Source organism: Convolutriloba macropyga, chromosome 6 (assembly GCF_964194025.1).
Source record: "Convolutriloba macropyga chromosome 6, txConMacr16.3, whole genome shotgun sequence".
In the NCBI taxonomy this organism is placed as follows: Eukaryota; Metazoa; Xenacoelomorpha; order Acoela; family Convolutidae; genus Convolutriloba; species Convolutriloba macropyga.
This window is the reverse complement of record NC_134473.1, coordinates 27386416-27401512: the sequence shown is the minus strand read 5'-3', so window position 1 is coordinate 27401512 and position 15097 is coordinate 27386416. Positions and strand designations below refer to the sequence as shown.

Below are 15097 nucleotides of genomic sequence, written 5' to 3'. Positions count from 1 at the left end.
TTAATTATTTCAAGAGTTATTTACTGCTTGCAGAGAAAATAAAACGAAAAAAGAATACACTAAAAGTTCCCATTGAATCCGTTTTAAAGCGCCCCCATCAGTTGAACATAATCGACTAATGTCGGGTCAAACGCTCTCAAACTCTCTCTCAACGCACTCAGGAATCTCAGGAAACGCTCTCAAACCCTCCAGATAAGGAAATTATACATCCTCAGAATTTTTGGAGAAACGTAGACCAGGACAGCTCTAAGAGCAATGAACAGAAACTTAATGCCCTCATGCTCTACCAGTTTATCCCGTTTTCGAGGACGGCAACTCAAATATTCGGGCGGAAAAGCAATCAAACAAAAATAGCATAAAAAATACCAACTTGACTTGAAAAATCGCAATAAATTGTTTGAGATCAATTAATTTACAGATTTATGCCTTTTGTAGCTGCTAACAACGATGCGCCACTTGGAGTCTTCACGAATAGCTTGCCAAAAAAAACTAGAGACTGCAGTTTATTCAATGAAGTAGTACCCCTTAAGACGAATCAATTCTCTATCTGATGCACAGTAAGCGGCAAGAAAAAAATAGGAGAAATGGTCACAAGCTGTGTCACGGAATTAATGCACACAATTAACAATTGTCCAGAAACCAAGCTTCAAAAAACAAACACCAAAAATCAATTACCTATCATGTTCAACTCCAATCAAACGCAGAAATGTTTGCCATCTAATGAAGTGCCGCAGGAACAACTATCTATCATTGCTTCTTCACATTCGAAAACTTGAGCAAGGGAACGGCGAATCGGATCAGAACCAGCAGTGCCAGAATTAAAATTTGTTTGTTTTTTGTATCAAAAAAGTAGGACGAGAAAGCTCAAAACAAAGCGCAACTAACTACTTAGAGGACAAAATGTTGCAGTCAGATTTAATTTCGCTTCAGAAAAACTGGAAGTGCTCGAAGCTAGAGAAAATTCGGTATATATAGACTACTCTATTTAAAAATTTGGTTGGATAACAAAATGTTCGGCCAAAAACACTGCCATAAAAATCGAAGAAGCAGTGAAATTAGATCGGCACCTCACCAATTCTTTACCCCTCTCGAACACATGCATTGAATCAAGAACCTTGAATCATTGAACTTTTCGTCCAAGCATTAGAAGTTCTAGTTCGAAGTGGCTTTTAAAAAAATTACATGGACTCGTCCTCTTTGCTTAACATAGATTTAACAGAGATCCTCTAATTAACTAATTTATAGGACTATAAGTAAATTAACTAATTTATAGGACTATAAGTTAACTAATTTATAGGACTATAAGTAAAAAAACAGGACTAGTCCCTAATGGGACTTGGCAACAGTAGCCAAAACAGAAGATAACGGCAAATATTTAAGAACATAGCTGGCAGATTGCCAGAAAATAGCCGCAAAAGATTCGTAGATCTGCAGTCTCAAAAAACAGTAAAAGAGACAGACCGAAAAAATTCGTCTTTTCATTGAAGGCTGATCTGTTATATTCTGATTAAAAATCCGTATAAGTTATTGCTGGCTCTATTAGCTGCTCTCAAATAACCTTCACTTAGAGTGGCTGACACCCATTTGACCTTATCTCTTTGAACTAAAAAATAAAAGTCAATTTCAAAGTGAGGAAGTCATTTTTGAGAGTGAGGTAAGTTAAGTGTGACCAAAAATCTATCACGCGAATGAACAAAAAAACTCACTCCAGAAAGAGCGAAAAATGACGTCACGCATGCAGTTCAGTTGAAATTGCATGAACGAATGAAGAACAAGTGGCCGTGACGTCATAAGGTCGTAACAAAAATCTTGACGACCAAATGAAAAAAACCAAGAAAAGGCCAATAATAGCCCCCGCTATCGCTGTGCGGCTATTAAAAACCATTTCAAATAATGAAAAACATTAGATATCAACTGAAATCTTTAACTAGCCAATGTTCAATCATTACCCCATATGAAGACATTGAGACCTGTCAATATCCAGAATATGTACGTCTACAAATCAAGCGGCACATACCGACACGAAAAAAATCAAATCTTGCGAGAAATCGGTGTCGAAGCCGTCAAACCATAACCTATTCCGTTAAAACCATAATCCATTCCGCAAAAACTAGAATGTAACCAATTGCGCCTTCATTGAACGCAAATTATGTAATATGCGACCTCTGAAAATTGAGACCGGGTAACAAGAAGACAAAAAAAAACAAATACAAAGTTAAGAAAATCACATGTATTTTTCTGAAATATCAAATGTCAAAGTAAAAACAAACCATAGTTATGAACTGAGATCATTAAACAATTCCATTAATTTCTAAAATAAAGCGAATAAGATTTGTCATTACTTAAAAAATCTCAAAACAACAAATACAGATAATCTAAAATTAAAACTTTTGTGAAAACCGGTGCCGGTATTGTGCGTTTGCACAGTGTTCGTCCCCGTTCATCCACATTTTTGGCTTAAATGTCTACCAAAAGAGGAAGAGAAAACTTTCAAAGGGTCAAGTTGTTCAAAACTAACTGATGTATGAGAAAAAAATGCCTCCAACACAATACACTTAGTAAAGTAAATTAAGCCACATTATAGGCCCGATGAGACCTGTCGTTACCAAGACTAGCACACAAAACACACAAAATCGATTAACAACAAACGTTATTTACATCTAACACTCAATGTCAAGTCTTTGAAAGAAAAATTTACCATGTAAAAAAAAACAATTAATTTGTACTTCACTAGTAAAAAAAAAAAACTAGGACCAGTCCTTAAAGACAAACGACAAAGTTAAAAATACACGTATTCTTCTGAAACATTAAATTTAAAGTCATAAAAACATTAGCTATCAACTGAAATCATGAACTAGTTTCAATAGTTTCACAACAAATGCCAACAAGATAAGTTATCATTCAGGAAATGTCATCACGACAAACAGACAAAAAATTAAATTGTCAAAAACCCGTGTCGAAGCCCTTAAAATAATAAGCAACAAAATTAAATATTGGATACTTTCAATTAAGCCTTTCCTCAACGGCAAAAACTGCAAATCTGTGATAACCGACTTGTAATTATTAGATAAGGCTAAATTAGTGAAAAAAGAAATGCCAAGAGCACAGTTTAAAAAATACGTCTATAAGTAAAAACTTTGATTTCGAGGTCATGGGAAACTTTACCTGTTAACTGAAATCAATAAAATGTTTCTTATGTTTATCCATAGGACGCCATTAAGACCTGCAATTAATAGGAATGTTTCATACGACTACAAAGAAAAGACAATTACAGACAAAAATCCATTAAATTCTGCTAGAAGGTTCCGAAGCCGCTAAAACGATAATCCATTAAAATTGATGTTCAATGGTGCCTTCTTTTTGAATTCGAAAATGTGACATCTAAGCTAGCAATAACGAGAAAAGGTAAGAAAAAGAACTTCAAAGACGAGAAAATGTCAAATTTATTGAGAAAACTAGTAGTATCAAAGTCGAAAAACCCCTACTAAAAATCTAAAACTGCAAAAACTATTTAATTTTACTCCATTCGAAAGGCCATTTGACCTGCCTTTGAAACCTTTAGCCACCAGTGGACCAAAGAAAGAGAAAGAAGTGGCAAAGCTCAATAACCCACTAATTATTTTGAAAGCAACTACTTTTAAGTCAAAACTATCATAAGATTTCGACTGCAACTAGATAGGTTTTCCTAAAATTCCCTCAAAAGCCTATTGAATCTGTCATTAGTGAGCCTTGATTTGACTTGTTCTGTTCTGCAATTTACATAAGAAGCAAAAAATGCTATTACTTTTTAAAAAGACAGCGACTAGTTACAAACAGCGACTGACTTATTTTTGGAGTAAAAAAACGATTTGACTAAAACTGGTCGTGCTATTGCTGTTCACTTGAAAGGAAACAATAAATTGTTCCGAATATTATGTATATGGATAGCTTGACAAAACAGTCGATATCAAAAATAAATGATGCATTTTGGATAATTATCGGTTTAAATTAGCAAAAAAAAACAGCAAAATTGTAGTTCCAGAACAGCCTAAAAGGAAACGCAAGAAAAACTAGCCCTTTTTGGATTTAACAAAGATTGTGTCAGCAGTTTTCTGTCTGTTAATCCGGCAAACTTAAATTAAGTGGACTAAAGGAGCTTATTTCGTGCCATTTTTGATGAAAAGCCTTGATTTTGAAAAACAATCAAACTCTGGTCAAAATTTTGGAAAAAAAAAGTTCAACATCGCTCTTCACTCTTTAACGTTAAAACCAACGACACAGTTGGTAATAATTTTAGAATTGACTTAAAGTAATCAAAAAGTGAACAAAAACAAGCAAAAAACAGTCAAATGTTCACAAAACTTTAAACCTCGATAACTCCATGGAAAAAGGAACTTCAAAAAATCTTTTAAATTGTATGGTCTACGCTGAACAGTCTTTCTAATGATAACACTCATCAACATCTACGATAAATATATTGATCGGCAAAAATTGTCTGAACAAAAAAAATTAAGTATATAGTTCCTCTCCCACTAAAGTGAGTCGAAACAATATTCTTCTTGTTCGATAAAAGGTCATCAGTTTTATATCTGCACAAAATGAACGAAAAACGGAATCTTTCAAATAAAGGGGTTTCTAAAAAGAAAAATTTAGTTCTTTCAAAATTTCACTTGGATATCTATTGTTTAAATTAAATTTTGAAGCGGTTCTTTACTAGTATAAAAAGGAGTTTCGTCTAATAAAGAATTTGCCAGCTGATGGATTGCGATTTCCAAAAAGTTAAACAAGACGCTCACAATTTGTTCAAAAACTACAAAAAACGTGTCGTTGATTTTTCCTCTGAACTCCATAGTCTACATTATAAATAAAGTTTTCATGTTTCTTTACTATATCAAAAATTTGTAAGGACAGAGACTTGACTGAAAACAACTTTATAAAGAATATAAAAGTTTCAAACAACAACAAATATTGGGTATGTTAATTCAAAACAACTAGTATCTGATATCCCATAAAACTATGTTCCCATGTTTCGATATGAGAATTTTCTTATCGTATTAAAAGATTAATAAATTAATAATTTTTATTGAAGCTTTACATATTTTAACCCAAAAAATTTTTTCAAATGTATCAAAAACTTTGCTTTGAAATAATTTCTTAACTGTTATGAATAATGTCAACACTTTGAATCAAATTTCATTAAGCTACGGAAATTTGGCTTAAAAAATCCACCAGGAAAATAATGTCAAAATTTGAATCCGTAATTGATTGCTGTTTGCTTGCGGTCGTCATATTGAAACGACACTATTGACTTCAAAATTGAAACCCTCAAACGCTGTTTCCACAAGTTCGTTGCTGCTCCAAACTGGAGGAAGTTTTGCTGATTTTTGTTGTTCTCAAAACACCAATATGATATTAGAAAGCCTTAGAAAGATTTTCGTAGAGGTTATCATGTGGTTTCTGGAGATGAATCGAATTGAGCGGTCTTGAACTTCTATGATGAAGTTTATTTTTTCGACAAACGGATGTAGATTGCAGCTAAATATTCTTCAGCACGAAAAAGACGTAAGCTGAGATAAAGATGATACTATTTAAAAGAGCAGAGAATTCAATGAATACTATTAATTATAGACTAGTTTTCCACAAAAAATGACGAAATAATAACTTTTTTGAGAAAATCAAGCACTGGGCCGTGCCTGTTTCCAAGAGAAGTTGAACTAGGAATTTCAAAAAATTGTCAATTAACAATTCAGAACACTCATTTTGATATTTTTCACCAATTGAAAAACCAATTGCGATGACAATTATTTTGCAATATGAAAGATTTTCACAGCAACGTAAAGTTCAAAAACAGCACCAGTTGAATTTTTTTTAACAATATCCAAGATTAAAAAATAGAGTCCAGTTTTATTTCAAGTCCTCATTTCAGCGAGGGAATATTTTCAAGTTAATTTTACAAGTGTGCAATTATCGCACAATTATTGTACGTTTAAAACAAACCAAAATAAGATCTTTTTCCATAATAACGTCGTTACAAATTGAAGAAAAAGTATCGGGTTTTTTTTCCAACAAACGAAATTACCATTCAGATATAAGACCAATTGGACTGAAAACAAAATGAGGCCAACGGAAGGTGCAAGCATCAAAGTGAGTGTAAGTCTAAAGTCAGGAAGTGGAAACACATTCCAGAAGCGGTTTTTTCTACTTTTCCAAAATTTTCCAGAATTGAGGTACTCATTTCTCAAAGAAAGCGATAGCATACTAGTTAATAATTCACATTTTCAGTTAACTGAAGTCAACAGTTCCGTTAGTTAAGAGCTTATATCAGGGATCATGAACAGAAAATAGAATAAAAGAGCTTCTTTTTCTCAAAAATCTCAATTTTCTGTTGTTCTGGTCTTGATTATCCAACATTTGGTCCAATCAGAATTTTCAAATTAATCAATCTTCAAACTATTTTTGGAATGTGAGCATAGCGTACGTGCCCGCAGAAAAAGACTACATTTTAAAAACTTTGTTTGAGCTTTCTGTTAAATCTAAAAAGTTTTAATAATGTTCAAATAATGCCTTCGTTGAGTCCACAAAAGAGAGGCACTAAATTTCAAACAAAATAGTTTGTTCAATAAGCCACAGATATGAGCCAAAGGATGAACGAAGTATTTCAACTTTTGTCTTTTCCTAGTTCTCTAGAAAAACTGTTCACGGTCACATGAGTGTCACAGTTGCTCAATTGGATTCAATTTTGGGCAAATAAAACCACTGAGAACAGCACCAAGCTACCATATTTTCAAAGTATTAGCTGAGAAAAATAGAAAAAACTTCTTTTGTAATTTTTTATCGTCTTCTGTTTAAAGTTTTGCGATTGCCACATCTCAGAACATTTTTCTGTTTGGGTTATATTGGAAACATGTTGAGCTGAAAAAAAAATAAAAATCTATAATTATAAAAGAGTAACTAAGAGGAAAAAAATCCCGTGAAAAGTAAAAAGTTATTTTCTTTCTTTTGAACACATTGTTTTCTTTGTAACGTTGTAAAGAAGTTTTCACTTTGTTTTTATTAAACAAACTTGCATGATCCATTATAATTTAGTAAATATTTCCACAAAAAAAATTTTGAAATAATTTATAATCCCCCTCCCATTCTTTTCCTTTATCCTGTTTTCCTTCCTATTTTAAAACACCTCTCCTTTTTTCAACCTGCAATAAAATTTGTATTTTCAATGAAAATCAAGAGTAGCATAGGACAGAATTTATTAGTAAAGATAAAAAACACTGGATTCAAAAATTGCTATACAATTTTAGTTTCACTTGCTTATACAAAATAAATACGACTACCCAAACACTTGCAAACATAAAAAATTAAAGCTGTTCGCAAATTAAGTATGAGGGCAGCAAATAAATCATCAATAAAAAAATCGTGCCCTTAAATACAATCTAGCAATTTTTAATCTTCTAACTTTGTATACGGCAGCCTCTGTTCACAGAAAAAATGTACAAAAACATTTCGTTCATTTGCACTATATTTCAACTGCAATTACACAAGCAGCAAGTAAGCCAGCGAATGAAATGAATGAAATGCAGGACAAAATAGCACAACTGAGCTCACATTTCCAATTCCATTTTACAGTGTAACGTGCGTTCCTTTCAGTGTATTCCCATTTTGCTTGCTACAACTGAAAACCGCTAGCTAGCTATGCGTTCGAACGCGTACACAAAACAACTAGCGTTCTAACATAGTGTTTATTCATAGATGTTTAATGTTTGAATTTTTACGTATTATTCAAACTACTTTTGTCTAGAACGTTCTAACTTTGGACAATAATTAGACGAACTTATTACTTCAAAATAACAAAGCAAGTTTTTGCTCGTTAAAAGTTTAAAATTTGTATTAATAAGGTGATTTCTGCTCTTATTTGATACATGCTATCGAAAGTTTGTTTACTTTTATTACTTGTCATATTATGATCGCAAGCAAAAAACATTGATTCACAAATAAAGGTTGCCTTTCTCCACGGCGTTTTTTGAAAGCAATTATGCATACGTAAACAATTTAAAAAAATTCGGAAGTTACTATGACTGGTCAGTTACGCAATATCTACGACTTATGAGCTTCATAATCTCTATCACATTTCTCATCCCCTATTTCCCCAAATTAGACAGTTATGCATTGTGATCACCAATTCATTGTACGATGTCAACATTAATTACAATTGCTCATGTTTATTTATACAAGAATAAAATTTGCCCTTGATAAGTTAAATGTCGATAGTTAAATGATGAAAATAACAAATTTAGTCGTTTCGAATTCCATTTATTCGCACCAGTAACATGCCAGTAACACGCCACGATTTAGATATACCAAAATAAAGGTTCAAAATAACAAATAATAAACAAACAAATTCGACATGCTCTCATGAACAAATTTGAGTTCATCATCTAATTTAGAATCCAAATGTCACATTAATCGATAGATCATCAGAACGAAATTTAAATATTGACAAAAGATAACGGTCCATTCTAGAGAACAATCTAATTAAATACCCGTATCATTTTAACTTCAAAGCCTCAAGCAAGAGTTTGGGCCAGCACCATCTTCTGGCAACGCTTTGTCGAGAGAAAAGAAACACAAGAAGTGCAATCAAAACTAGCTCCAACAAAATGGCACCTCGGGTTCCACGGGAAAATCGACCTCTGGTGGCAAAAGTAGAGGACATGGAAAACCGGACGTATGACAGTTCAACCCCACTCGTGGGAATTTTGATGTCCAAACTGACGAGTCGCTGGCCAGTGGACAAGAAAACCCGTTTCTTCAAGTACTTCATAATGGGCTTGACTTTCATCACCTACATGTCATATCACATGACACGAAAGGTTATTTTACATGATATCTCACTTTTTTCGAGGAAAAAATGGTTTCGATTTTTGCAGATAATGTTGCAAAGAAAGGCTAATTTTTCATCGCAGAAAAATACGATCTCGCCAGAGCACAATAAATTATCTTAACTGATACAACTGAACCTTCGGCTTCTCAGCACAATTAAACATCAAAATCGTGTACACAAATTGCTCAAATATAGTAGACATTTTACTATGCAATAATCTGTATTACTGTAGCGGAAATATATTCCTCACAATTATCTAAATTGCAACATTTAAAAAATCGAAAGCTGAACAACGACTCTAACTGACCTACACGAAAAAAAATCAGCGTCTCAGCAATTACTTCTCGCAACCTAAACATGTGCTCTTGATTTCAGGTGGTGGGAATTGTAACTCCTGTTCTAGAGAATGGCAGTGAATATGGGGAAACAGCTTGGGCCCCATTTGATGACCCAGACACGCAGGATACGCTCATAGGTCTTGGGTTGGACTCTGGATTCCTGTTCGCATACGCCCTCGGCATGTTCGTTTCTGGACACATTGCGGAGAGGGTGGATCTCAGATACTTCCTAACAATCGGAATGACCCTTAGGTATAAATCCACTAGCATTAATCAAGTGAGGTCGGTTAAGCGACTATTTCAATTTATTGCGCGAAAAGCTGGGGAAACTGAAGTACCCACAGTAACCAAAAAAGCGTAGCCACACGCAAGAACAAAAACAGTCTGAAATGAGGGATTAATAGTCCCTTTCCTCTGCGAAAATCTGAAAACATAAACTTTCATTGAAAAATGTTTTTTTTGATACTTTTACAAATGGGGATATAACAGTTGTAATTGACTATTAGCTCTACCTTTTTATTGGCATTATCAATCATCAAAATTAATTATACGTAGAGTTTACGAAAAGGGTTTTCGGGCAAAAAGTTTGCAGGGTAAACCGTTTAAGGGTGAAGAGATATATGAATGATACATAAATCGGGCGAAAGAAGTAGAACTTTACTTTCTTCATTCAAATAAAAAAATTCCTGCTCAACGGGGCAGATCCAAAAACATTCTTTTCGAAATAGTAAATGTTTCAGTGCTATTTTCACGGCCATGTTTGGAATGGGATATGTTCTGGACATCCACAACTTCACATACTACTTGATGGCTCAGATTCTCAATGGCCTTGCTCAGAGCACTGGCTGGCCAGCTGTTGTCCCACTAATGGGCAACTGGTTTGGGTTAGTTTACTTGTTCACGCATTACTATGATAAACCTCTTGAGAAATGTAATTGGATAATTTTGGGGTTTCAATCTATTAATATATACAAACCATTTCGACCAATTAAATTTTCTTATACACAGATGGCAAAACCTTGATGGTAAAATGAAAACTTGAAGAAATTTCAACAATACTGGAGCTCAGCCCTCCTTGGAGATTTCTTGAAGTAAAACCCTGCTCGCATTAACAAATGAGCTTCATAGACCAGACATTCAAACAAAGCAATAAGATATAAAATAACTTTAAGATAAAAAACTTCTGGTATTGTACAACTAAAAGATTTCAAACATAGCTGGCAGATTTCCAGAAAATAGCCGCAATAGCTTCGTAGATCTGCAGACTCAAAAAAAGTAGAAGTAAAAAAGTAAAAAGACAGACCAAAAAATTCGTCTTTTCATAGAAGGCTGATATGTTATTTTGATTGAAAATCAAAATTGACCTTATCTCTTTGAATTAAAGTAAATAAAAGTCAATTTCAAAGTGAGGAAGTCATTTTTGAGAGTGAGGTAAGTCAAATATGACCAAAAATTTAATCACGCGAATAAACAAAAAAACTAGCTCCACTAAGAGCGAAAAATGACGTTACACACGCAATTCAGTCGAAGTTGCATGACGAATGAACAAAAAGCAGATTTGAAGTGGTTGAGATGTCATATGGCCGTAACAAAAATCGCGACGACGAAATAAAAAACATAGCAGGACAAGTTCTGACGTACAATTCAAAGAATTTTCATTGACTTAACAAAAAACTAGACCTGGAATGAACTATGAATGAATCGGGAAAACCATTCAGAAAAACAAATCCAAAAAATCGAAAAAGCTGTAAAAACCAAAGTGAAATTGCCGCACAGGAACAAAAAACCACTAGCGAGAAAGCGAATATTTGTTACACCGTTTTCTCACATTACTTCAAAATTAGAGCGAAAAAATTCACGCCGCAAAACCACTCTTGAACAATCACTTTTTCGCTCCACTTCCTGTTTCGGCGTTACCAAAATCACCACTCCAATTTGACATCAAAAATCATGAAAATATGTGAACAGATCTTAAAAAAAGACAGCGCCCCAATACAATTCCAATTCTTTGAATTATAAAAAACCAAGAGAAGTCCAATAATAGCCCCAGCTATCGCTGTGCGGCTATTAAAAATAAATTCGAAAAATTGGTATCCAATTAGGGATTGCTTGTTAAATAATGCTTGTTATCATTATTTTTTCTTTTCACTCAAAACACAGCTCTCTATTCAACATATTAATCGTGTGCTTTATCAATAACAATTCGGTGGTGGTAGGTCGAACACATGAAAAAAAGAACAAAAACTGTATTAGCTTGTTTCAAAAGGAAGAAAAATGTCAATTTCCACGAAGGAAAAACATAGCTGGCAGATTGGCAGAAAATAGCCGCAATAGATTCGTAGATCGGCAGTCTAAAGAAAACAGTAAAAAAGACAGACCAAAAAAATTAGTTTTTTTCATTGAAGGCTGATCTGTTATATTTTGATTAAAAATTGGTATAAGTTATTGCTGCCTCTATTAGCTGATCTCAAATAACCTTCATTTAGAGTGACACACACCCATTTGACCTTATCTCTTTGAATTAAAGTAAATAAAAGTCAATTTCAAAGTGAGGAAGTCATTTTTGAGAGTGAGGTAAGTCAAGTGTGACCAAAAATTTAATCACTCGCATGAACAGAAAACTCGCTCCACTAAGAGTGAAAAATGACGTCACACATGCAATTCAGTTGAAAGTGCATGAACGAATGAACAAAAAGTGGCTGTGACGTCATATGGTCGTAACAAAAATCATGACGACGAAATAAAAAAACATAGCAGAACAAGTCCTGACCTACAATTCAAAGAATTTTCATTGACTAAACAGAAAAACTAGACCTAGAATGGACTATGAGTGAATTAAGAAAACCATTTTGAGTGAATTGAGAAAATTCAGAACAAAAAATTAAGAAATATTCAGAAAATCAATGTCAAAATGCCGCATGTGAGCAAAAAAACCACTAGCGAGAAATGAAAATTTAATTCAAACAAAAAACGAGGCCTAGAATGAGCTGTGAATGAATTGGGAAAACCATTTAGAAAAAAACCGATCCAAAAAATCCAAAAAACAGTAAAAATCAGAGTGAAATTGCCGCATGTGAACAAAAAACCTCTACCGAGAAACCGAATTTTTGTTCAAACACCGTTTTCTCACTCTATTTTAAAATTAGAGCGAAAAGAATTCACGCCGCAAAACCACTCGCTTTTTCGCTCCATTTCCTGTTTCGGCGTGACTAAAAACACTACTCCAATTTGACTTCAAAAATCATGAAAATGTGTGAACAGATCTTAAAAAAAAAGACAGCGCCCCAATACAATTCAAATTCTTTGAATTGTAAAAAAACCAAGAGAAGGCCAATAATAGCCCCAGCTATCGCTGTGCGGCTATTAATGATGACTAGACAATAAAAATCAACACAATAAAAAAGGAAATCACTCCCGAAGGGGATGAACAAAAGACGCGGGGCGAACCATTGTGCCTGTTGAAGGCTCGACCTAAAATGATACAAATTTGACAATTTTAATTGCGTCACATTACATTGTCATCGAACATACCCCAAATTAAGATGCTTGCTGATTATTGTTCTGTATAATTCAGCATAACAATAATTGAAAGTTAGGAAACGTAAATCTTCTACGGGAAATCTTTTACAGGTACGGCAAACGTGGTCTTATTTTGGGCATTTGGAACTGCCATACTTCAGTGGGAAACATCCTCGGCGACCTTCTAGCGGGTGCATTTGTGGACACAAACTGGGGCCTTTCATTTATTGTTCCAGCCGCCCTCATGTTCGGAATTGCGATGCTCGTTTTCCTTTGTTTGGTTCCGTTTCCTGAAATGATCTTCTGCACTAACCCCAACCACAAAACGGCATCGGAAGTAAGGAAAGAATCGCAAGACAAACTTGAAGATCAAGCTGTAGTGGACAGCGATTACGAGTATTCGATAAGTGCTGATCATGAACCTATCCTGGGCCAAAACGATTTGCTCTATGAGGAAAGGGGAAATGAACAGACGGAGAGCCAAAAAGATAAACCCGCCATCGGAATCAAAAAGGCGCTAACGGTAATCAAAACTAAATGTTATATATTATTAATAACAGCTCACTTAACAAAATACGTCGTCAGGAAAAAACTCACTTCGGAACTGTTTCCTTGTCCACCTGGAACAAAAATTTGTCTTCATAGGCACGTCTGAACAAACTAAGGTGATCTTTTGCGCGAATAATGGTTTGCAGCATAACCTGATAAATTTGCGACTAGCTTAACTATTACGACTAATAAATAGCTTTATGAAGATGAACTTGTCAATTATAGATTTTTATATTCCACTGGCGAGGGTGTTGAATGCAAAAAAACATAATTGGTTACTTTATAAAAAAATGAATCAACAACTACACAAAATCGTCTTTCGCTTACATCATGAAGGGGAAATCACTCTAGGTCAAAACTTTTGCCCAACGTCAGTTGTGTGCTTCAATTCAGTATTTTTTTACGTTTTTAGGTTCCTGGTGTTATCGAGTACGCATTGTGTCTGTTCTTCAACAAACTCGTCAACTATTCCTTTCTATATTGGCTTCCAACATACATCCAAGACAAACAGAACATATCGAGCCACAAAGCCAGTAATATTGCAATAACCTTTGACGTGGGAGGAATTGTTGGCGGAATCCTTATGGGTGTGATATCAGATGCATTACATGAGCGATCACTAATAACAGCCATATCTATAATCTTCGCTCTTCCTTTCATGTTGCTATACAACGAATTTGGGGGAAACAATTATTATGGGATTCCGCTACTGTTTTTATCTGGGGTGATGGTAAACGGTCCTTACGCTCTCATAACAACAGCAATAACCGCCGATCTTGGAACACATGAAGTATTGCGAAAAGATGCACGTGCGCTAGCTACAGTGACTGCAATTATCGACGGAACAGGTTCAATGGGAGCCGCTATTGGAACTTTTATTTGCTATGCTCTTCAAAACGAAGATGTGTTCTATTTCCTAGTGGCTTGTAACTTCACGGCCTTGCTATTTTTGACCCGTCTGCTCATAAAATCTGTGGACCACTACAAAGAAAAATGGCGCTCACGCGGAAGACCAAACAGTTACTCAAGTGCAAACTCAGAGCACAGACACAATAATTATTAATTTTCTACTTTTAGAAGCAGTTCTCATTTGATCATATCTACCAATGCCAAACGATGAATGCTAATTATTTTTTATATAATATTTTATATTAAACTAGGCTTGATAATGAGAAACCAAAGAGGGTATTTTCGGAAAGGGTTCTATTTCTCTTCCTCAAAAAAGCAGTCGGCATTATTAGCATGTTTTCTCATAATTAAGCGGATAAATGATTAATCGGCTGAAATGATCGGGATTAAATTAGAAGTGAAAAAGCAGGACAAATTGAGAAACATAGCTGAATCATTCCAACAGCAATTGATCAATTATTTGAATTTAACTAATAATAAATAACTGCTGTTAAAATACATGATTCCTTAAAATAACAAAATAATGTCTTGCGAAAATTCCTAAGAGCAATAGAAAAAAGCGAGGCAAATTAACATGTCCCTAACTGAAAAACAATCAGCAAACAAAAATGTAATACTGTTAAACTGGCTAAGCTGCTGTCCAAATTATAAATCTGATCATTCAAAAAAAAATTGGAGCGGAATACTGAAAACTTAGTTATCGGGAGTTTAATATCATGTTTTCAAAACTATTGGAAAAAATTTGTCGAACAAATTAATTGAACCAGGAAAAAAGGCAAGACACAAAATAACTTAAGATCGCATGTTTCGGATTCGAACAAATGAAACCGAAATGTCACTAGTCATAAAAATTTGAAAAATAAGTATAGCACTGATATTGACGGACTGAAGAACATCATATTCAAACGAATAGAGTATGCTATAG

The 15097-nt window shown here is 34.2% G+C and overlaps 2 protein-coding genes and 1 pseudogene across 2 annotated transcripts in view; all 3 read left to right on the top strand.

The window, feature by feature from the left end:
* Positions 1-15097, top strand: part of LOC142340905 (mitochondrial dimethyladenosine transferase 1-like) — a 498997-nt gene that overhangs the window by 308161 nt on the left and 175739 nt on the right. The gene's annotated exons all lie outside the window — the stretch shown is intronic.
* The window catches only part of LOC142340904 (guanine nucleotide-binding protein G(I)/G(S)/G(O) subunit gamma-12 pseudogene), a 407251-nt pseudogene that overhangs the window by 248435 nt on the left and 143719 nt on the right, over positions 1-15097 (top strand).
* Positions 7576-14405, top strand: LOC142341601 (glucose-6-phosphate exchanger SLC37A2-like). The gene is made up of 5 exons (XM_075392683.1): positions 7576-8846; positions 9233-9447; positions 9936-10079; positions 12826-13237; positions 13676-14405. The coding sequence occupies exons 1-5, from the start codon at positions 8634-8636 to the stop codon at positions 14324-14326; spliced, it is 1635 nt and encodes a 544-aa protein (XP_075248798.1). The 5' UTR covers positions 7576-8633; the 3' UTR covers positions 14327-14405.

What these genes read in the sequence shown, in the direction of transcription:
- LOC142341601 (XM_075392683.1), top strand. Translation starts at nt 8,634, where the DNA reads ATGGCACCTCGGGTTCCACGGGAAAATCGACCTCTGGTGGCAAAAGTA. An exon ending in CATATCACATGACACGAAAG is followed by an intron (nt 8,847 to 9,232) that starts GTTATTTTACAT and finishes TCTTGATTTCAG; the next exon opens with GTGGTGGGAATTGTAACTCC. An exon ending in ACAATCGGAATGACCCTTAG is followed by an intron (nt 9,448 to 9,935) that starts GTATAAATCCAC and finishes TAAATGTTTCAG; the next exon opens with TGCTATTTTCACGGCCATGT.